The sequence below is a fragment of the Malus domestica genome, chromosome 04 (assembly GCF_042453785.1).
Source record: "Malus domestica chromosome 04, GDT2T_hap1".
Taxonomy (NCBI): domain Eukaryota; kingdom Viridiplantae; phylum Streptophyta; class Magnoliopsida; order Rosales; family Rosaceae; genus Malus; species Malus domestica.
In genome coordinates, this window is record NC_091664.1 from 1,462,801 (window position 1) to 1,485,423 (window position 22,623).

Below are 22,623 nucleotides of genomic sequence, written 5' to 3' on the forward strand. Positions count from 1 at the left end.
CACTTGTGAGGAGTGTAGAATGAGATTTTTGAAGTGTTAATAACACTTATATATATAAACATGGTTACATTAATCAAAATTAACAAAAACATTATTGTACCAAAACATGGGTACATTCTTCAAAACCACACAAAAAAGTAATAGATATTAGGGTTAATAACATTAGTAAATATGTTTGATTAAACTTGATATGGATACATTCTCAAATCAAAAGAAAAGAATGTACCCATATAAGTTTAAAAATAGATTAGAGAAAAATTGAATAGATTTTATATAAAAAAATGGTACATTTTACATATAACAAATTGATATATTTAAGAATGGGTACATTTTCAGATTAAAACTTGAAAAAAAATTACATGAATGGGTGCGTAAAAGATAAAAAAAATTGAAAACATTTTATAAAAAGTGAATGGATACAAACTTATTCTAATTTTTTATTTATTTTGGAAATTTTTTCAATTGAAAATTAGTTAGAAGTTTAATAAAGTTGTGAGTATTAAAATTCTAAATCAATTATTAATTTTTATTTAAAAAGTTTATGTAATTGACATGTAAATTTATGATTGTGGAACTTGGATTAAAATCTTATACTTGGATTAAAATCTTGGATTAAAATCTTATACTCTACGAACCAAACCCCATATAAACCCAGACAGAGCAGAGAGAGACGCCGCAAAAATGGGGAAGAAGGAGGAGCAGTTAGCAGAGCTACTCGGAACCCTAGGAGACTTCACCAGCAAAGAGAACTGGGACAAGTTCTTCACCATCCGCGGCACCGACGACTCCTTCGAGTGGTACGCCGAGTGGTCCGAGCTCAGAGATCCTTTGCTCTCCCACCTCCCTCCCCAACCCCAAATTCTCATCCCCGGCTGCGGCAGCTCCCGCCTCTCCGAACACCTCTACGACGCCGGCTTCACTTCCATCACCAACATTGACTTCTCCAAGGTCGCCATTTCCGACTGCCTCCGCCGCAATGTTCGCCACCGCCCCGACATGCGCTGGCGCGTCATGGACATGACCGCCATGCAGGTAATCCTCACGCAATTTTAACTCTTTTTAACTCAATCGGCATCAAATGATTTGAATTATCGGATTATTGTTGCGAAATTTACAGTTTTCGGAGGAGGCATTTGATGTTGTAGTTGACAAAGGTGGACTGGATGCCTTAATGGAGCCAGAGATGGGGCCTAAGCTTGGGGATCAGTATTTATCAGAGGTTCCTTTTAATTTTATGTTGTCAATAATTTAGTTTCATTCGTAATCGGAAATTGTTTGTTGAGTGGCATTGTATTGGTATTTTCCAGGTGAGAAGAGTTTTGAAGTGTGGGGGGAAATTTGTTTGCCTTACACTGGCAGAGTCACATGTTCTAGGTATTACTTAATTGCTTTAGGTATATTTAAGTAAAATTCTTAACTCTTAATTATCTTGTGGTACTGTAACTCCAGCTTTGCTTTTCTCGAAGTACCGGTTTGGGTGGAAAATGGGTGTTCATGCCATACCTCAGAAACCGTCTAGTAAGCCAAGCCTTCAAGCATATATGGTGGTTGCTGAGAAAGAGGTTTCCAGCGTGTTGCAGGATGTCACAACATCTTTCAATAAGTCTTCTTTTGCTTGTAGGGGAAGTCAGGTAAAATACCCAACCTACATGCCTTATTTACCCATAATTCTTGCACAATAAGGGTTACAACTGAATAACTAGTTGGTGGTAGGGATTGCAATTTCCAATCTTTCTTTTATGGTGTAAGCTTGGTTTCATAAATTGGTAATCTATTTTCTCGAAAGATTGACAGAAGCTTTTTGTTGTGGATTAGGCTTCTGGACTTCTTGAAGCTGTTGATAAGGAGAACCAAATTCGTAGAGAATACTCCCTTGGTTCGGATGTACTGTACTCTCTTGAAGAGTTAAATCTTGGAGCTAGAGGGGATTTGACTAAGCTTTCCCCAGGCAGTCGTTTTCAGCTTAATTTGGGCGGTGGATCCCGTTTCAGTTACAGAGCTGTAGTTCTTGATGCTCAGGATTCATCTGGTCCATTTGCGTATCATTGTGGGGTTTTTATTGTGCCTAAGGTTTGTATTTGTGAACTTCTCTGGTTATTGCACATTTGCACTGTATTGTATCATAGTACACTTACACGCATAAATGTAATGAAAATTTTGATCCAAATAGAGTTATTTTGACCCAAGTTTTCTGCAACCCTTTAATGGAAATGCAAAATGGAAGCATCATAACTTGTCAAATTACATATGCTGCATGTATAATGTTACCTGACTTTTATGAAATAGGTTTGTCTCATGAAACCACAGTTGATACTAGTCCTGACCGTTACTTGCTTGTTATTCTGGCAATGCATCTTGCTTTCAGTTGGCTGTAGCATTGTGCCATCCAAGTATTCAACATTGGGTCTATCTTTCATCCATCACCTTGCCTGGTTTGTTAAGAAATTAAGAGACATATCTCCATGAAAACATCTCTTTCGCTCTCTCAGGTCTCCAGTAACTAAGATAAATGTTTTAGGATATTGTATGATGTGCATTAAGGATTGTTTGTACAGTGGGCTATTCATATCGAGTTCTGCCATATTTTGGGAAAATGTGTAGCTATAAGTTTTTTTTTTTGAGAAGAAACGATGACACTTTATTAAAATAAAAACAAGAATTACAAAATAGTGGATAAGAAATCCACCATGCAGCAAAGCTAGCTAAGAGGTGTATTGAAACACGCTTTCACTTATTAGTTGTCATGGTTGTCTTATTGAAAAAAAGAATAGAGAGGAAGAAGTTGACAAACAGAGTTAATTTTATATGCTTACGGGGCTCAAATCTACGGGAACATCATAACAATTTTACGATTATATCGTGTGTAATTCATCTCCAATCTAATATTTTCTCTGTATTCTTAATTTGTCTATTAGTTCCTGTTAAATAAATAAGTAAATTTATATTTCAGACTCGGGCTCATGAATGGCTATTCTCCTCTGAAGAAGGACAATGGATGGTAGTAGAAAGCTCTAAGGCAGCTCGTCTAGTAATGGTACAATTTCATCAAAGTCATAATATCTTTGTGGTCCTCATTTTGGAGGTTATTCTTTTTGTTGCTATTCTAAACCTGATTTATGTGTTGAATTAAGATTTTATTAGATGCCAGCCATGTTAGTGCCAGCATGGATGACATTCAGGTAATGCTTATTTGTCTTAATCTTTTGATGTGGCTTTCTCAATTCTGACAGTTTAACCCTATTAATTATGGTTATTTACTATCTTATTTTGGTCTCCCTTTCAGAAGGATTTATCTCCCTTGGTTAAACAATTGGCGCCTGGAAAAGATGACAATGGAGCCCAGATTCCGTATGTACTCGCATCACTTCTTTTTGTTTTATATTCCAGAACGCCAACTTAATATATATCTATGTAATATGTATAGTTTTTGGAGATGAAATGACCTGATAAAATAACATAGTTATCATCATTATTCTTGCTGTGATTTTGTCTTGTGTGCACCTATCAATAAAATACCCCACAGATTAGTTGTTGGAGCAACCAACATAGGACACTATTCTAAGGATGCTAATACTATACTTTGAAGCACATTATAGAACTCTGGTACCTTGATGTTTTCCAAGTTGTCATGATGCAAATACTCATTACCTGCCGAAGATCATTTCTAGTATTATTAGCACCGATATATGGGTCCCAACTGCAAAAATATTAAGGTTTTTTTTTTGAAGCTGCTATTATAGGATCACTGTTACCCCCATTTCAGAATTATCAATACTTATACTCAGACAGAGGTTGTCAGTTTTAAATCGTTTAATTTAGTACAAAACTAAGAACAATTGGTCCTGTCCTGACTCAATGTCATCAGTAGTGTTGACTGTTGACTTTGTGACTTGTCTAATATGACTTACACATTAATAACGAATTGCTTTTATGTTTTCAGTTCCCTCTGGTCTGTGGTATTGCAATACAAAATTTTATGATAATATCTCTGTACTCTATGGCTCAGGCAGTTATTCGTTTCTTATACGTTTGTATTGGCTGGTTGCTTTTGCAGATTCATGATGGCAAGTGATGGGATCAAGCAACGAGATATTGTTCACCAGGTTTTTTTTCTTTTCTTTTTTTTTTTTTAACTACGAGGACGTTGATTTTACTTGTTTACAATTGGAAAGGGTTGGTGGAAATTATTAAGCAAATGCCATTACTTCTTCTTCTATTCATAATGCAAATGGAATATAAATTGATATGTAGATACCAGTTGAAGTATGTAGATACTAGTTGAAGTGTTACTAAATAGTCTAAATTTAGTATATAAGCATAGTTTAACAGAGTTCCACAGAATTTAACGTAGTTTTCTTAAATTTCTAGAGCTTATAGTCACCTTCACCTACATAAGGTTTTGTGACTGTCTAAAGTACCTTTAGGCTTGACGGTGCTTGTTCCCTAGATAGCAAGATAGTGACTCGTATTTATGTGGTAGCTTTAAACTCTGAAGTAGCCTTCGATGCTCCTATATCCTGAGTTTAGTGGTGTTTGAGCTTTGGGACTCCATAGTTTGTCTGACTTTTTGACTTGGCTGTGATTGCCCTGAGTTTGGTGGTGCTTGAGCTTTGGGACTCCATAGTATGTCTGACTTGAAGGGGACAGTAGTGTTCAAACATATAAACGTGGCACAATACTTTAGCTTCTTACAACTAGAACTTGCCCAGAATAAGCTCCAGTCAAAGTTCCCTATAAAGTAGGACATAGGAAGCAACAACAAAGCATAGTCAGAGGTGCAAGGAAAACTTAAATTACATAGTTGAATTGCTCAAATTTGTGTTTCTTATCTGAAGAAACTTGTTTAAACTATCCCATCCAGGCACGAAGTGATTGAAACATTGAGAAGGCTTTCCCTCACTAAGCCTGGCTAACGGAGATCATTTAGAAAAAGTTCCAAGTTTGGTGTTACCCTTGGCCTAGCCCATTCGCTCCCCAATTGAGGCCCACCCACTAGTCCCCAGTACCAAGGTCCACCCCACCCCAATTTTATAGGCTTGCTCCGTTCCTGATCCCGTACTTTGACTGCTGGTTGCCCCTAAAGCATACAATAATACGATTCTTATAAGGTTATAATAGTTATTTCAAAATAAGGTTTGGATCCATTGTCGATGTTCCGAAAAATGGATGTTGTGAAATTTATTATGAATTTCTTCATGTCACACTATTCTTTATCAGCCTTTGTGTATGAGATGGATACCAATCTTCTCATGTCCTTTAGTAAATGAAAACATGTTTCCCTTGCATGCATCTGCAGGTCACATCAACAATAACTGGCCCAATTATAGTTGAGGACGTGATTTATGAAACTGTCGATGGTGATATCAGTCGCATTCTACCATCCAGAGATTTGACGTTTCGTCGCCTTGTTTTCCAAAGAAGTGAGGGTTTGGTTCAGTCTGAAGCTCTTCTATCAGAGGAAGGATCTAACAGTAAAGTTGTTGGTGAGACAGAGAGAAAAAAGACAAATTCATCTTCCAGATCTAAAAGAAAAGGAATCCAGAAAAGAAGTGGTGGTATTGAATCTATTGATCTGTGTCTTTGCCAATATAATTTGAATTGAGTTTCTCTCCTGCTGGTTTGTTTTGCTCCAATCATGAAATTTATATCTGCTCTAATATTAGTATCTTCTTAATTGTCTATTGGTGGAACATGAAAAAGCCTTATGCTGATTAAACAAAACCTTCGGAAAAACCTACCCGCATGATTTTTCACTTCTTCTGACAAACCCTTCTGAAAAACCTACCTCAAGTTCAAAAGAATATAGTATAATTCTTCTCAAAAACTAAATAGCATAGTGAATATACATGCATGTTGGAAACTTTTAAAAGTATCATTGCACCTGGTACTGGTGGGCTTGACACACGGAGTTGTAATTATCAAATTATTCTATTGTCATTGTTTTACCCATTGTAGTTTTGTAACTCTAACGTGTTCCATCAGCCTAATTGAAGATATTATTGTTTCTGCTGGTGTCCATTTTATCCTTTGCATTTTCCTCATTCAGTTTTACTTAATTTCGTTATTTTTAATTTGAATAATTTCGTTATTTTTAATTTGAAGAAACGAGCCACCAGCTGAAGGTCTATCATGGATATTTGGCTAGTTCTTACCATACAGGGATTATTTCTGGATTAATGTTGATCTCTTCTTATTTGGAAAGCATGGCATCAGCTCAAAAATCAGTAAGCATTGTATTTCTGACTATCTTTCAGTAAAAAGGTCTTGCTTGGTGGCAAAAAAAATGGATCGGCTTCTGGTTGCTTTATATTCAAAATGTGATTAAATAAAAAAGCTATTTTAATTTCCTCCTTAGCACCCTTCTAAAAATTTCACCTTTCCTCCTTAGCACCCTTTTAAGAATGTCACCTTTAGGAGTAATTTGAATGAGGAGCTCATACAGTATGGTGATTTTTCATCTTGGATTAGTAAAGTTTTGTTTAACTTCAATCCAGTCCAAGAAAAGAGTTAGTCTTCTCATGCCCGATGATCATGTTTTACTTTCTTTGTGTTTTAGTATTTTTTTTAAATGAAGTTTTTATTTTCTATAACATAAATTGAAAATTGTCAATCGTGTTCTGACTGTAGAAACATTTATATATGCATGGTGTTAGGCTTTAGTTTAATGAGGGCAAATTTTTATGTTCATCTATTAAATGTACCCATTCACACTGCTATATGCATTCTCAGGTTAAAGCAGTTGTAATTGGTCTTGGAGCAGGTTTACTTCCTATGTTCCTTAACAGATGTCTGCCCTTTGTGCACACTGAGGTAATTTTACGCTTAAACCATCTCCCAGAAGAAAAAAAAAAATCAGAGTTTCGATATCATCTTTGGTGATAAAACTCATTTAGTGCAAATGCAGTAATCACTTATTATTTGTACAGGTGGTGGAGTTGGATCCTGTAGTCCTCAAACTTGCAAAAGAATACTTTGGTTTTGTTGAAGATGATTGCTTACAGGTAGTTCACTGTACATCATACTTCTATTTGAACACACTATGGCACCCGCGCCCCCGCCTCCCCATTGTTGCCCTCAACGCTCAACTAATCACTGCTAATTTCTTTATTTTATATTTTCATTTGAAGTTTGTTTTTAATAATATGTCTGTTTTAGTGATTTTCAAGAAGGGTAAATTTCCATTAAAATCTGGGTGGGGAAGTAAATCTTTTGGGCGTGGAGATCACCTTTTTTTTAAATTTCGTATGCTTCTTTATGCTTGATTGCTGGACTCGAATTTATGGTTTAGTGTAAAGCGCTTCACTTGCATGTCAGTTTCAAATTATTCTCTGTACAATATTTGTGATAGTGTGTAAGAGTAAAACACTGACATAATCGAATTGACGACAATTGAGGAGAGAATCATATCAGTTAAGATGGACAAAAGATTGGAAAAACATATCTCTTTAAGTTTGGTGTTCTTTTGTTTCTTTGTTTTGGAATACACATTGAGAAAGCAATTAGACGCAAACATAGCTCCTGGACATATACACAACCTGTAAATGAGATTATACTTTGTTATCCTTCATATCTTGAAGTTGTATTGTACTCAATATGTATCACTTCTTAGATTTATTTTGGCATATCAGGCGCACGTTGCTGATGGGATTCAGTTTGTTAGAAATATTGCAAATTCTGCTGCTTCTGATGAAACTTCTCTTGTTCAAGACAAGAAGGATGCTCAATGCAACACTTCTTCCAATGGTGATTTCGAAAGCAGGGTGATTTCGAAGGTTGACATACTTATTATTGATGTGGATTCGGCAGACTCAAGGTGAATTCAGGCTGCACCTATTTTGCAAGTAAATGTATCCATATAAAAGGCAATCTGATGTTAAAGCCATCAAATTCTAATAAGTTTCATTTGTCATTTACAGCTCTGGGATGACCTGTCCTGCAGCAGATTTCGTGGACGAATCATTTCTTCAGACTGTAAAGGATGCACTTTCTGAGAAAGGTCTATTTATTATTAATTTGGTATCGCGGTCACAAGCCATTAAAGACACTGTTATTTCGAGGATGAAGGTGGTAAGAATAGGAAACTAATTTTCGTTATTGTTCATATAGAAATTCTCTCATCTCTTGTATCCAGTAGATTTGTCCTACCGATACATGTAGGCTTTAAAAGTCCTTTTTCAACTCACTTGAATTAAAAGAAAAAAAATTCAGTCCGACTCTGTAGGATTAGGATGGTGAAAAAAGATTGGCGCTGGTTGTTTTTCTGCTAAATCAAATTGGCTTGAAGGCTCTCGGTTTAATAATGTAGTGTTAATTTCAGTAAATCGTATTCCTGTTAGGTTGTCCACATGATAATGTGCTTGAATGGTGTTCACGTATTTCTGATCTGCAATTTAATTTTGTTCTTCAGGTGTTTAGCCATCTCTTCTCCCTTCAGCTTGAAGAAGACGTCAATGAAGTTATCTTTGGTCTTTGCTCGGCTTCTTGTATCGAGGAGGTTTGCTTCCCTGAAGCCGCTCTTCAACTTGAGAAATTACTAAAACTGGAACACCCGGAGATAAGCCAAAGCATTATAAATACTACGAAGAAGTTGAGACATTTGAAGTGACTCCAATTGATTGAAGTTTTCAGAGATGATGCCTCTAAATCATCATTGGCGCCCGCAACTCAACCACTCGTAAGAAGAGTCTTCAGGTTCAATTGAAATTCTGAGAGGATACTTGTAAGAATGTTCGCTCGAGCTGCGGATCGGTTCTCTTGTTCAGCTACTTGAATGCTTGTTTGGGTTACTCTGCCATCGAGATCTTGTGAGAATGATCTGTGTTGTCTGTACGAAAGTCACAAAATTATTGAGAAAAATTGGTTACAATTACAAAGACAAGACTCGTGCAATGAAACGAGATATCTAGATTGTTCCAATGTTGCTACATATATTTTCTTTCAAAGCCGGCCTCAATATAATGTTATCTTTCGTTAAAACCTCTTAAGTTGATATATGACAAATTGGCAGAAATGCATTCCTACAATCGGTAAATGTGGTACAAACAACAATATCGACTCCTTCCTTGTACATAAGTAGTCTTGTCCCACACAAGTTTGTTGACCCCTCTTTTTATCAAGGTTGGCAAATCTCTAGGTATACAAAACTCAACATTATCTATAATAACCTTTCTTTTATTTAAATATTTTTCATTATTTAAATTGAATGGGGAAGGATTATCGAAAAAAGGTTAAAATCTATCTCGGGCTAAAATTTTAAGTCATACCCATAGAATGAGAAAAGCTGTTTTTCGATTATGGCAATAATGTATTGTATTTATGTTGAGCTTTATACTTAGTGGCTGACTCATTGTGTGGTCTAGCTCAACGACGTATTGCATTTGTGTTAAGTTCGATACCTAATTAGTGATTGACCCATTGTGCAGCCTAACTCAATGCGGCCTAACTCAATCCCGCATGGAGTAGAATATCATTGTTTAAAAAGAAAAGAAAAAATAATTTTCCAACAATACTATTTTTACTTCTATATTTTTTTTTTCAATTTTATCGCATTCATATTGCATACTATATACATTCTTTTATATTTTTTTTTTCAAATTCCATATTCATTATATGCATACTATATACACCCCCCCCCCCTAGTAGAATGAAAAACATAGTCCAAGATCCAAAAATAATTAGATGGAATGTAATCATAAAATAAACAGAAAACTAATGAAAAATACTTGAAAATTTTGAGTTTTAATTAAAATGACAAAAAGGAGCTGTAAGTGTATAGTATCAGAAGTGACTTTTAAAAGTAAAAATGACATTTTTCGTTAAAATGAAAAGTATCAGAATTGTCTCGTTAAAACTCCCTAAAATAAAACTTCCAATAAAAAAAATTACTAAAATAAATAAATATAATTATTAAAGTCGTAATTCGCTTAAAAGAAAAAGAAAGAAAAAAAAATCACAGCAACCTCCGGTTCACACTCACCGACCGCGAACTCGATTCGTACTCGGCCCATCTGCATTTGACTTTTTCCAAAAAAAAAACTCCGGAAGAGAAAAAGGAAAGCAAAAACCACTCATCAGACTTGAATGTCTTTCTGTCTACAAAAGCCAACAACAATTCGGAATTGGATTTTCCAGGAAATCGCTTAACATAAAAGTGCTTCTTGATTTGTCTCAATCGCACAAGCAGAAATTCGGAAACAAAAAGGAAAGACAAAATAAAAAAAATAAAGAGAGTAAGAGAGATACATCGAACTTTCTCGGCGTTGTTGTATTTTGTCCCCCTTTCCTCGCCGTTCTTGTCCTTTTCTGCTTCGGCTTCTCTGTCTATATAAATCGATTTGGTTGCGTGAGAAGAACATTTCTGTTCTGCCCCTTTCGTTGTTCTGCTCCTCTCGCCGGTAAAGGTACGATTTTTATTTATTTTTTATTTTTTTTGAAGTATATTCTTGGGTTGAATCTTGATATTCTTGATGGATGATTTCTGGGTTTTGGGTTTTTTTTTGTTGTTTTGATTCATGGGTATTTAGTTTTCCAATTTGCATACACAACTTGTACATGTGTTTAGAACTTTGTATGTATGTATGTATATATGTATGTGTGTGTGTATATAGGTGGATATTGTATTGCTATTGTTTGATCGAATTGGAAGGATCGTTTTGCGTTGGAATCCCGATTGATTTAATCACTGAAACAATAAGGGGTTGATTTATTTCTGGTGGCACTAGGTTTATGGACTAATTTTGTTGTAAAAAGGCATACTATTGAATCTTGTATTGTAATAATGAGAGTTTATTATATCGAAAATAAATCAAATTAAAGAGAAAAACCCCTCTCTCGCGTACAATTGAACCGGAAAGCATTCCTAGCGGTGCCAGGAGTCAATCTATCCCAAAAGTAAGATTCTTTAACGTCGTGACCCTAAGTTGGTTATGGATTTCCCGGTAAACATGGTTCCTAGAGATACTTTGAAACTGTCTATGTAGAAATCTGATATCGTAAATCACTGTTTTTGGAAAGAGGTTTTGTTTTAAGGTAGCTCCGTTTCATTGGGTGGTGTAGGTGTCTGTCAGGTTTTGTGTTTGATTTGGATGATTGGATTAGAATTTGCAAAGTGGAAAATGTATTTGAAAAGTCGAGACCGTAGGTTGATGATCATTTACACATTGATGGTCTCCCATATATAAAGGAACACGTTACACTTATTAGAACTTTTTTAGCATGTTGTCTTACTTTATGATGTGGCTGCTTACATGACTCGTCTCACATTTTACTCACACCTATCTGTTCTTTGTATGTGTAGCACATAGCGCGAATCCCTTTCCGCAGAAGCATGGCCTCACACTCATTGGGGCAATCTACAGAAGGGAAAATGAGGAATTCTCAAAGGGGGAAGATGCCACTAATTGTGGACCTCAACTATCCAGCTCCTTGTGAGGACATGGTTCTAAATGCCAGATGTTCTTGGGACAATAGTCAACAAGTTCAGGTTGAAATATATGGTCGGTCAGAAGCACAAGCTTCAAATGATTGTGAGGTTGTCGATGATGAAGTTGTCATAATTTCCCCAAGGGTATATGCTCAAGTATGAGTTTTGGATTTCTTCTATTATCCATTTCTTTATATCTTGCATGATTTCTTTACGAGCATACTTATTGATTCTTTTTCCTGCTATCAGGCCAAGAATAACTCCAGGAGAAACCTTGAGGTGAGAGATGGGTCTGCTACAAACTCTGAAAGGCAAAATGGCCATACAGGTTAGGTTTCAAATGTATTCTTAAATCATGCTTTTATATGGTTTGATTTGAGTAGAATTGATTATTTTTTGAAATGTTTAGAAGATCCCTTTGTATGTGTGTGTTGTATTGTCCATAAACAAGAATTGTTGTGCTCTGAACAATGAATTTCTCGTCTTTGTTTGCCTGTGATTTTGTGGCAACCTGATTTCCTCAAACATTAGTAATTTCTGTTAGTTCCTCTAAACTCCTGTATACTGAAGTTGTTTTTGATGTATGGAGCAAGCTTTTTAAGATCCATTACTCTGCCATTATTCTGTATCTAAGCAATTCAGTATACCTTATTTTCCATTCTGATGCTTTAGGTTCTAATTTCTCAAGTTTGTTTCTTTTGACATCATTCATTCATTTGCCTCTAGGAAAGGATAAAAAAACATGGCCTTCCCTCTTAATCTTGATTTCTTTATGGTTCACTAGTTTTGAAATGGAATGGGGTACAGAACAGATGAAATTTAGGAACATAAATGAGTAAAGGATCGTCAACAAGGGTGTTCTAGTGCATTGTAGATGCTTATCCAAAACTTGTATCATTGTTTGTATGAACACCACATAGAAAGCAATTAAATTTGGGTGTGCAGTTTTTTCCCCTGCTGGTTCACACATGTTCTATTTACTTTTCATCAATATCTGAAGTAATTATTTCAAAGTGCACTTAGTGATTCTTGTGATTGTTTACATCAAAACCCTGAACCTTATCTGATACTTGTGATTATCTGTTGAAGTTTTAATTCATTAGTGCCATTTTTTAAAAGACATATCCTTTACACAAACACTTGTGTAATAAAGGAGGTCTTGAGCCTTGCTTTATTCTGCTCTGTTACTCTATGAAGTTTTTTTGGGCACTTCTCCATTACTTGAAGTCTCTTACATTTTCATAATTAATCATCAGATGTGCCTCCTCAATTACCTGTACCTCTACTTCCTCTTCATTGCCACAAGCGTAGAAGAACTTTACGAAATCAAGCAGTTTTGAATTGGGAGCATCATTTTAGCTTGGAAGACAATGACGAAAACAAGGTGATACGACAGTTTCCTTTCATGATATATTTTCATGTGGGATTATATGTTTTTAATCTTTTTCCATTGGTATTCTCATAAAAAAGTTGTCTACATTGGTGTCACTATCTTCCTTTGTCCTTTTTTTTTGTTTGTATTAGTATTTAGGTTGTTTTCTACATATCTCTAAACTTACGGATATTTTTATAAAGTTTAGAGCTCTGTTAATCAATTTGAGCATGGTACTGAAAATATCCTTGGAAAAATCAATTTTGGATAGAAGCTTGGAAGTACTTCAGTTTTAAAACTGCAGTGATGAACACAATCCTTAACGTAAATTTCAAAATAATTAGTCTCTAGAAAGTGTTAGAAGGCCTCATGATTCACTATTTTACTGAAGCGGAAGGTGTTAAAAAGTGTTGGTAAATAGCCTCTAGAAAGTGTTAGAAAGAGTCAGGTTCTGTAGAAATTCTACTTTTGATTAATTGGTTTCATGCGACCACTTAATCCACACAAAGCTTGGCGAGTTGTTCAATAATTATAGTTACAAACTCTTGAGTTTCATAAACTTCTCAGTCTTTATCAAGTTGCTAATTGTTTGTCAAAGTTTTATTGCTAAATCCGTGAATTTTGCTGCAGACAAAGGAAGTGTCTATTCCAGAACTTGCTGAGAACACGCCACCCCCAGAGACACCCTCCTTCAGCTGCCCAATATGCTTGGGCCCGTTGAATGAAGAAACCTCAACAAAGTGCGGTCACATCTTCTGCAAGATGTGTATTGAAGCCTCAATAAAAGTTCAGCACAAATGCCCAACTTGTCGTAAAAGGCTTAGAAAGAAAGACACCATCAGGATATACCTGCCTACCAAATGATTGCAGGGTACATTTCTTTCTTTAACGAGGCTGATTATTATTCTGACCTTCTAACTTCGAATAGATGATTTTGTTGTAAAACACTTGGCGAACCTTATTTTTCAAACTTAGGGTTCTTTATGAGCAATTATGTTAAACCATAGGCAGAAAATGAGGAAAGCCCTTCCCCCTTCATGTTTGTATTTGCCTATTCGTTGGAAATGCTTGATCGACGCTCCTAATTTTCATCGAGTATGGCTAATTGATTCCTCCCCGTTTCATGCAGGTGGATAGGTATCACAGGGAAAGGGCAATTTTGGTGAAGCTTGCACAATATCTATTGCTTTTCCTATACCTTATTAGGTTTGTCATTTCCTATGGGTCTTCTTCTTGTATTGGGGCTGCCTCGTTCTAGAATTTACAGGTTAACTAGCTCAGGCATATGTAAAGTTCAGAAACTCTCACATTTGCCAAAACTGTGGTGCCGGGCTTCGTCGAAATAGTTCCTTCATGACCCTATTCTTTTGGTATTCCGTTAGCAGACGGCAGGCAGCACTGTGCTGAACCATAATAGTAAGGAAATGTTTTGTCGACGAAGTGCTGCTTCTTGCTGTGTTTGTGAAAGAACAATAGTCTGTCTCTGTATTGGATTCTAATTGGACACTGCTATTTTTTTTTCCATTATTTTTTGTTTCGTTCTTGTGCCTGATTTATTAATTTCAAGGTTATGATTTTCGCACTCTTTTAGCCACTTACGCTCCAAATTGGATATTTTACGAGCTTTTCACTCCATGTTTATGAAGCGATGATTTTGAGATTTTTTGGGTTTCCCTGCCCGGTCTTTCCTATTGAGAGTTGTCCCACATCGGTGAGGGACAAGATTTGCTATGTGCTTATATGGTTTTGGGCTACTTTTTATATTGCCAATTGGTTTTATAGTAGAATCTCAATTTCATCATGGTATCAGAGCAAAGTTGTCCACATGTGAAGTCCAACGGCCACACGCGCTCTACGTCACCCAGTTGTTGTCCACGTGTAGGCATGAAAATTCGCCACGATGAGGGACAAGGTTTGCTATGTGCTTATATGGTCTTGGGTTACTCGTCATATTGCCAATTGGTTTTATGGTGGAACCTCAATTTCATCGTTTCCTTCTTGGGTTAAAATTCCTTTTGGTCACTCTAAATCTTAATCTGGTCGCTGTATTTGAGAGGTAAGTTACAAAATTTAAATTTCTAAGGAGAAAATAAGAGACATAAAAAATAGACCGTATTATAATGTTATAACTTACCAATCTCAAATATTTTCTTTATTTTTGTTATAAAAGTGGATGACTCACAGGAAGAATTATGCAACACCCACCGTCTTTTAACAGTCAACAAATGTTGAGGTTCTTTTTAGCCAACAAATGTTGAAGCTGTGTTGTCTACGTTCACATCTTTTGACCTTAACAGAGAAGATATAGTTTTCTTATGTACAAGCTTATCAGCTCACAAATATGCAAATAGGGAGTAGAGAAGAAAATATGCAATCTCTTGTTTCCATTGCCTTGTGTAATATCCATATGATAATAAGAGAGAATGTTACTGTTGCCTCGAAGACGTAGTCACTTATCGAACCTTGTAAATATTATGTCTTGTTTACTTTATATTACACTGCACATATACTATTGATTTCACAACAATTATCTTATTTTTGGACAATTTTTTTTTTTAAAGGTATTCATATTCACACAGTACTCAATTTTCTCGGCTGCATCGAATGAATTGAATAACATAGTAACAAAGGTGTTTGGGGAGGGAGAAAATTTGAATGTCGGGAACCAGCATTAGCAGCAAGATCAACCCTTTCCATGGCGACGACGGCATCTTCATCCTCCTCTCTCTGTTTCACAAACACAAGACCCTTCACCATTTGAAGCAAATTCACTCCGTCCTCGTCACCGCTGGCCTCTCACACAACTCTTTCTTCCTCGACCAACTTGTGACTACCATTGCAGCATCTCAGCCTACCCATCTCGCCTACGCTTCGCTACTTGTCGACCGCATCGAAGCACCCGTCACTCACCTATGGAACTCCATCATCAGAGCATTCTCTGCGAGTTCAGAGCCTCAGAGGTCACTCCTTTTTTACGCAAAAATGCGCACGACTGGCGTTGCTCCGGACAAGCACACCTTCCCTTTGCTTCTCAAGTCATTTTCCAAGTTGAAAAACGAAAACCCATTTCAGTTTTACGCTCAAATAGTTAAGTTTGGATTGAGTTCTGACCAATTTGTGAAGAATTCGTTGATATCTGTGTTTTCTGGTTGTGGGTGCTTAGAGTCTGCCTGCCAGGTGTTTGATGAAAGTACCCAGAAGGATGTGATTTCTTGGACTGCATTGATTGACGGGTATGTCAAAAATGATCGGGCTGTGGAAGCAATGAAGTGTTTTATGGAGATGAGATTGATGGGAATTAGAGTCGATGAGGTGACGATTGTTAGTGTTCTTTGTGCTGCCGGAATGGCTGGCGATCTTTGGTTCGGACGCTGGCTTCATGGGTTCTATGTGGAAACAGGTAGAGTACAATGGGACGTCTACGTTGGTAGCGCTCTACTGGATATGTACATGAAGTGCGGCTACCATGACGATGCTCGTAAAGTTTTTAAAGAATTGCCGAGTAAAAATGTAGTTTCTTGGAGTGCTTTGATAGCAGGTTATGTGCAGTGTAAGAGATACAAAGATGCATTGCTAGTTTTGAAATACATGCATTCAGAACATGTTAAACCTAACCAATTTACATTGACGAGTGTGCTTACCTCTTGTGCTGACTTAGGGGCACTGGATCAAGGTAGGTCGGTTCATGGCTATATATATAGGCATAAGATACAAGTGAACTCATTACTTGGAACGGCATTAGTAGATATGTACACGAAATGTGGGTGCCTTGGTGAAGGTCTATCCATTTTCCGAAAGTTGCCAACCAAGGACGTCTTTGCTTGGACCGCCGTAATTAGTGGTTTGGCAATGGGTGGTAATGCTTTAGATGCTTTGAACTTCTTCTCGCGTATGTTACAGAGTGCGGTTCTGCCTAATGAAGTTACATTCATTGCTGTTCTTAGTGCTTGTTCTCATGGAGGTCTTGTAGACGAGGGATGTAAGCTTTTTGGATCGATGAAGGAGGTTTTTCATTTGGAGCCTAATGTAGATCACTATGGTTGCATGGTTGATTTACTCGGAAGGGCTGGGTACTTGGAGGAAGCACGAAAAGTTATCGAGGACATGCCAATGGTGCCTTCAGCTGGTGTATGGGGAGCTCTGCTCGGTGCCTGTATGATTCATAAGAATTTCGAGCTAGGAGAACTCGTTGGAAATCATCTGATCAAGCTACAGTCCGATCATAGCGGAAGATATGTACTTCTGGCAAACTTGTATTCGACATGGAATAAATGGGAAGCAGCTTCTGGCATAAGGAAGCTCATGAAAGGGAAACGCGTCGAGAAGATAACGGGGTGTAGCTGGATCGAAGTGAATGGTGCAGTTTTCGAGTTTACTGCATTCGACGAATCGCATTCTGAATCGGATGATATATATGTGATGTTGGACAACATGTTCTTCCAACTGAAACGGGCTGGTTATGTTCCAGATGCTAACCTATTTGGGTTTGACATTGATGAAAGTTGACGAGGGTGATCACTGGTCAGATTTGAACTTTTATTGCAGTCAAAATTCAGTGCGAGTTTGATAAGATAAAAGAAAAGGAAAACCAAGGATAAAATCCCTATTACTAATTAAGATTAGTAATTAAGGAGCAAAAATGCATGTGCGGTGCTGCGGGTTTTAAAGACCATTTAAGATGATTCTATTGCTTGAATACATGTAGTTTCATATTCAATTTAACCAAATAACGTTAAAACTGTTTAAAATTCACCAAATAGCGTCGCACACATTTCTAGAGCTTCAACTATGCAAAGTTGAAATTAAATTACAAAACAATACCAAAGTTTTAACCAAAAGAAATGTAACAACATTATCATTCATTGTTCAAATGAAAACCCGACAACTTCAAGTATAGCCCTCACAAACTTGTACCTAGCTTATATAATAAGAAATGTGACGAGTAATATGTCCTTAAGCAATTTGGGCTAGAAATCAGTTGAGTTTAAGTTGAAATTGGTGGGCAAAGCATCAACCCGATCCAACCAATACATAATTGTGTTGAAGTCAGTTTAGATTTGGAAGGATTTTTACTTTATTCTAACTAGCTAGGTTGGGTTTGAAATCGAGTTGGCATGAGCGCCGAGTTGATCTAACCCAAATTGCACCCCTGTACGAGAAGAAAAATGTTGTTGCTTTCTTTTCAAATCCAATAAACGTCAGAGTAAGATTATCCTCCCTTTTTCTTTCTCCCCTTCTCTCCCTCCTATTTAAACGGTTACGACCAAACGACATCAACATTTTGTTTTGAATTTTTTATAGAGAGAAAAAGAAAAAAAAAATGAAAGTGTGAGAGGAGAAGAGGGAAGGAGAAGAAAATAGGAGGGGAGATAATCGTATTCCATAAATGTCGGACAACCCAGAAATTGGAGTATTTATTTTATTTCCTCTTATATCAATTCTTGAAGGTGGTATTATCCACACACCAATTTTTACCTCTCACACACCCCTCTCAATTTTCGGCCGTCGGATCGAATGAACTAAAGATGATCAACAACAACAACAACAACAAAGCCTTTTCCCACTAAGTGGGGTCGGCTATATGAATCCTAGAACGCCATTGTGCTCGGTTTTGTGTCATGTCCTCCGTTAGATCCAAGTACTCAAGTCTTTTCTTAGGGTCTCTTCCAAAGTTTTCCTAGGTCTTCCTCTACCCCTTCGGCCCTGAACCTCTGTCCCGTAGTCACATTTTTGAACCGGAGCGTCAGTAGGCCTTCTTTGCACATGTCCAAACCACCGGAACCGATTTTCTCTCATATTTCCTTCAATTTCGGCTACTCCTACTTTACCTCGGATATCCTCATTCCCAATCTTATCTTTTCTCGTGTGCCCACACATCCCATGAAGCATCCTCATCTCCGCTACACCCATTTTGTGTACGTGTTGATGCTTCACCGCCCAACATTCTATGCCATACAACATCGATGGCCTTATTGCCATCCTATAAAATTTTCCCTTAAGCTTCAGTGGCCTACGACGGTCACACAACACGCCGGATGCACTCTTACACTTCATCCATCCAGCTTTTATTCTATGGTTGAGATCTCCATCTAATTCTCTGTTCTCTTGCAAGATAGATCCTAGGTAGCGAAAACGGTCGCTTTTTGTGATATTCGCTAGATTGCTCCAGTCATTAGTGTGGATAAGTATATAAATGGATAGAGATAGGAAAGCAAACACAAGATGTACGTGGTTCACCCAGATTGGCTACGTCCACGGAATATAGGAGTTCTCATTAATTGTGAAGGGTTTACACAAGTACATAGGTTCAAGCTCTCCTTTAGTGAGTACAAGTGAATGATTTAGTACAAATGACATTAGGAAATATTGTGAGAGAATGATCTCGTAATCACGAAACTTCTAAGTACCAGAGTGTGGTATCGTCTTGACTTGCCTTATCTGTCTCATAGGTAGATGTGGCATCTTCTCTGGAAGTACTCTTCCTCCATCCAGGGGTGGTATCTTTAACTGGTGGAGATGCACAAGGTAATGTATCAATTTCACTTGAAGCTTACTTGTAGTTTCAGGCTTGGTCAAGCGCGATACAAACCATGTAGTAGGAGTCCCCCAAGTCGCCGAGCTAGGGGATTTGCTGAAAGAGGTGACAGACAAGGTAAGCAATCAGAGCTCCGACTGATTGTTCACATTCTCCCTATCTTGCAGGCAGCATGAAGGATAAAGAGAAGAAAAATGAGAAGAGATGATATGAGATACTTTTGCTTTTGAAGAATTAACTTTCCACAGGCTTATTCTTGAACTGGGCTGGAGGGTTTTCTGGTTTCCTCCAGAGTATAAGGCCGACTGAAGAATTTGAGGGTCAAAACAAGTCCATCAAATCTAGAGTACGTTCGACCTTGATGATATGGGATACTTTTGCTTTTGACAGAGTAGTGGATGTATCGGCACGTGTGCTGTTACGCTTGTCTCCACATGCTTCCTTGTATCCTTCTCACTTGCCCTATCTGTTCCTCAGGCAGATGCGGTATCTTCCCTGGAAGCATAAGATGTTGAAGATGAGTACTCGAGAGTAATGCCAGGTAAGTAATCAGGTAAGGGGTTCCAGGCAGTCAGTTCCTGGCTTGAAGCTTGATTCCAAGTGCTGACTGATTACTCTTTTTCTCCTTGTCTTGCAGGTAAGAACAAGGCCAAAGGAAAAGACAGGGAAAAAGCATGATATGAGATACTCTTGCTTTTAACCCTGATGATATGAGATATTCTTGCTCTAGTATAACTTGTTTGCAGAGGTATTATCGGGGGGAAAGAAAGCTGAATATTTCGAAAGGCTTCGTTGGGAGTGCCCTCTCAGATAAGAGGAAGGGTTGAGCATTTTTGCAGGTCTACCTGTCCGTTGGGGATAGAGGTCGACATATATAGGAGTCTCCCTAACATCAAGTAATAATGCTATTCCTTTACCCTGCTTGGTCATAACACGGTAGTGGGAGCTGCCAGCTTCACATGTTTTAACTATGTCAGAGCACTTTGAAAAAGTGGTCTGTGGTATCTGGAAAGCTGATGTTGCGTGTGAAGATTACAGACAAGCTTTATCCACGGAGATCCAGCTCTTGAAGTTGGGAAAGTGGTGCCTCTTCGGTTTTCGAACAAGCAATCCTGTCGGGGATCTGGCTCTCGAGATTCGGAGAACGATGCCTCTTCGATTTTTGAGAAAGCAATCCTGTTGGGGGTCTGGCTCTCGAGATTCGGAGAGCGGTGTCTCTTCGATTTTTGAGAAAGTAATCATGTTGGGAGTCTGGCTCTCGAGATTCGGAGGACGGTGCCTCTTCGATTTTGGAGCAAGCAATCTTGTTGGGAGTGTTTTCTCGAATGTGAGTAAAGGTTGGGCATGTTTGCTGGTCTACCTTGCCACGAAGCACAGAGGTTGACGCAGGACTTTCCAATTATCCAGCAGTGGTACTGTTCATTTACCCTCTTTTCGATTTTTGAGAAAGTAATCATGTTGGGAGTCTGGCTCTCGAGATTCGGAGGGCGGTGCCTCTTCGATTTTGGAGCAAGCAATCTTGTTGGGAGTGTTTTCTCGAATGTGAGTAAAGGTTGGGCATGTTTGCTAGTCTACCTTGCCACAAAGCACATAGGTTGACACACAGGGACTTTCCAATTATCCAGCAGTGGTACTGTTCCTTTACCCTCTGTTCGATTTTTGAGAAAGTAATCATGTTGGGAGTCTGGCTCTCGAGATTCGGAGGGCGGTGCCTCTTCGATTTTGGAGCAAGCAATCTTGTTGGGAGTGTTTTCTCGAATGTGAGTAAAGGTTGGGTATGTTTGCTAGTCTACCTTGCCACGAAGCACAAAAGTTGACACACCGGGACTTTCCAATTATCCAGCAGTGGTACTGTTCCTTTACCCTTGTGGGTAATAATATGGTAGCTAGACCTTCAAAATTTATGTGTGTAAACTTTGTTAGTGTTGTTTCTTTGCTATTCTTTTACCCTTCTTGGTCAGAGCGATGTAGTGGGAGCTGCAAGCTTCACGTGTCTCAACTTTGTCAGAGAACTTTGGCAAAGTTATCTGTCGTACCCATGAGCTACTGTTGCGTGTGGGAAGTGGGTGATTGAACAGTACGATTCATGTGCTTTCTACTTCACCAGAAATCTTCGACAGAATACCCATAATTTCCGCAAAGCTGAGTGTGCGTGTGACAGGTGCTGACAAGGCTGGAAAAGTACGTGCCTCTTCGATTTCTGAGATCGGCCCTCGTGGTCTCTGAGCAGCCTAACTTTTGAGAAAGCAAGCCTCTTCGATTTCTGAGATCGGCCTTCGTGGTCTTTGAGCAGCCCAACTTTTGAGAAAGCAAACGCCTCTTCGATTTCTGAGATCGACCCTCGTGGTCTCTGAGCAGCCCAGCTTTTGAGAAAGCAAACGCCTCTTCGATTTATGAGCAGGCGCCTCTTTGATTTCTGAAGCTTCGTCGAGTGCAGATTTTTATAGGGGCTGGCATTAAGTTCCAAAGCACACTTGAATCTCTACCAGTAGAAGCTCCATTCTTGCACTTCTAAGATCTTGATTTTTCCGACCTCTTCTCTCTTCAACACCTTTGAAAATGTCTGGCCCTTCCGACCGTCGTTTTGACTTGAACTTTGTTGAAGAGGCAGCCCCGCCTTCTCCAGACAACATATGGCGCCCATCCTTCGTCTCCCCTACTGGTCCTTTTACCGTTGGGGATTCCGTGATGAAGAATGATATGACCGCTGCGGTAGTGGCCAGGAACCTTCTCACTCCCAAAGATAACAGACTACTTTCCAAACGGTCTGATGAGTTGGCTGTTAAGGATTCTCTGGCTCTCATTGTTCAGTGTGCAGGTTCTATGTCTAATATGGCCCAACGCCTATTTGCTCGAACCCGCCAAGTTGAATCATTGGCGGCTGAAGTGATGAGTCTCAAACAGGAGATTAGAGGGCTCAAGCATGAGAATAAACAGTTGCACCGTTTCGCACATGACATAGCTACAAACATGAAGAGGAAGCTTGACCAGATGAAGGAATCTGATGGTCAGGTTTTACTTGATCATCAGAGATTTGTGGGTTTGTTCCAAATGCATTTATTGCCTTCGTCTTCTGGGGCTGTACCGCGTAATGAAGCTCCAAATGATCAACCTCTGATGCCTCCTCCTTCTAGGGTTCTGTCCAGTACTGAGGCTCCGAATGATCCCCCTCCGGTGCCTTCTCTTTCTGGGGCTCTACCGACTGCTGAGACTTCTCCTAAGCAACCTTTGTGAAGGCTCCCTCTTGTGTTGTTTATTTTGACTCATGTATATGTACATATTTGTACCTTATCG

At 38.3% G+C, this 22,623-nt stretch overlaps 3 protein-coding genes across 9 annotated transcripts; all 3 read left to right on the plus strand.

Moving 5' to 3' along the window:
• The first annotated feature begins 562 nt into the window (after positions 1-562).
• On the plus strand, positions 563-8,976 carry LOC103443442 (uncharacterized). 6 transcript variants are annotated; one of them, XM_008382290.4, is made up of 16 exons: positions 563-1,032; positions 1,118-1,219; positions 1,308-1,374; positions 1,450-1,631; positions 1,816-2,070; positions 2,951-3,034; positions 3,132-3,179; positions 3,284-3,348; positions 4,055-4,103; positions 5,297-5,555; positions 6,103-6,224; positions 6,730-6,810; positions 6,927-7,001; positions 7,629-7,813; positions 7,917-8,067; positions 8,408-8,976. In XM_008382290.4, exons 1-16 carry the CDS (start codon positions 682-684, stop codon positions 8,603-8,605), a joined length of 2,274 nt encoding a protein of 757 aa, XP_008380512.1. In that variant the 5' UTR covers positions 563-681; the 3' UTR covers positions 8,606-8,976. The 6 variants fall into 6 exon arrangements, with proteins under 6 accessions (XP_008380512.1, XP_008380514.1, XP_070675927.1 ...); XM_008382292.4 differs by having other exon boundaries at positions 7,917-8,064; XM_070819826.1 differs by having other exon boundaries at positions 5,297-5,552.
• Positions 8,977-9,953: 977 nt separating this feature from the next.
• On the plus strand, positions 9,954-14,376 carry LOC103443441 (uncharacterized). Of its 2 annotated transcripts, none has more exons than XM_008382288.4 (6): positions 9,954-10,400; positions 11,297-11,578; positions 11,672-11,750; positions 12,679-12,806; positions 13,425-13,665; positions 13,924-14,376. In XM_008382288.4, the coding sequence occupies exons 2-5, from the start codon at positions 11,327-11,329 to the stop codon at positions 13,656-13,658; spliced, it is 693 nt and encodes a 230-aa protein (XP_008380510.3). In that variant the 5' UTR covers positions 9,954-10,400; positions 11,297-11,326; the 3' UTR covers positions 13,659-13,665; positions 13,924-14,376. The 2 variants fall into 2 exon arrangements, with proteins under 2 accessions (XP_008380510.3, XP_070675936.1); XM_070819835.1 differs by having other exon boundaries at positions 11,297-11,566.
• A 777-nt stretch (positions 14,377-15,153) lies between these two features.
• Positions 15,154-17,545, plus strand: LOC139187442 (pentatricopeptide repeat-containing protein At1g50270). The gene is made up of 2 exons (XM_070819829.1): positions 15,154-15,259; positions 15,356-17,545. The coding sequence occupies exon 2, from the start codon at positions 15,450-15,452 to the stop codon at positions 17,298-17,300; it is 1,851 nt and encodes a 616-aa protein (XP_070675930.1). The 5' UTR covers positions 15,154-15,259; positions 15,356-15,449; the 3' UTR covers positions 17,301-17,545.
• Positions 17,546-22,623: the final 5,078 nt, after the last annotated feature.

Excerpts from the sequence above, each read along its gene's own strand:
- LOC103443442 (XM_008382290.4), top strand. The coding sequence starts at position 682 with ATGGGGAAGAAGGAGGAGCAGTTAGCAGAGCTACTCGGAACCCTAGGA. Across the intron at positions 1,220-1,307 it reads GGGATCAGTATTTATCAGAG|GTGAGAAGAGTTTTGAAGTG; the intron begins GTTCCTTTTAAT and ends GGTATTTTCCAG. Across the intron at positions 2,071-2,950 it reads GGGTTTTTATTGTGCCTAAG|ACTCGGGCTCATGAATGGCT; the intron begins GTTTGTATTTGT and ends TTTATATTTCAG.
- LOC103443441 (XM_008382288.4), top strand. The coding sequence starts at position 11,327 with ATGGCCTCACACTCATTGGGGCAATCTACAGAAGGGAAAATGAGGAAT. Across the intron at positions 11,579-11,671 it reads CCCCAAGGGTATATGCTCAA|GCCAAGAATAACTCCAGGAG; the intron begins GTATGAGTTTTG and ends TCCTGCTATCAG. Across the intron at positions 11,751-12,678 it reads AAGGCAAAATGGCCATACAG|ATGTGCCTCCTCAATTACCT; the intron begins GTTAGGTTTCAA and ends ATTAATCATCAG.
- LOC139187442 (XM_070819829.1), top strand. The coding sequence starts at position 15,450 with ATGTCGGGAACCAGCATTAGCAGCAAGATCAACCCTTTCCATGGCGAC.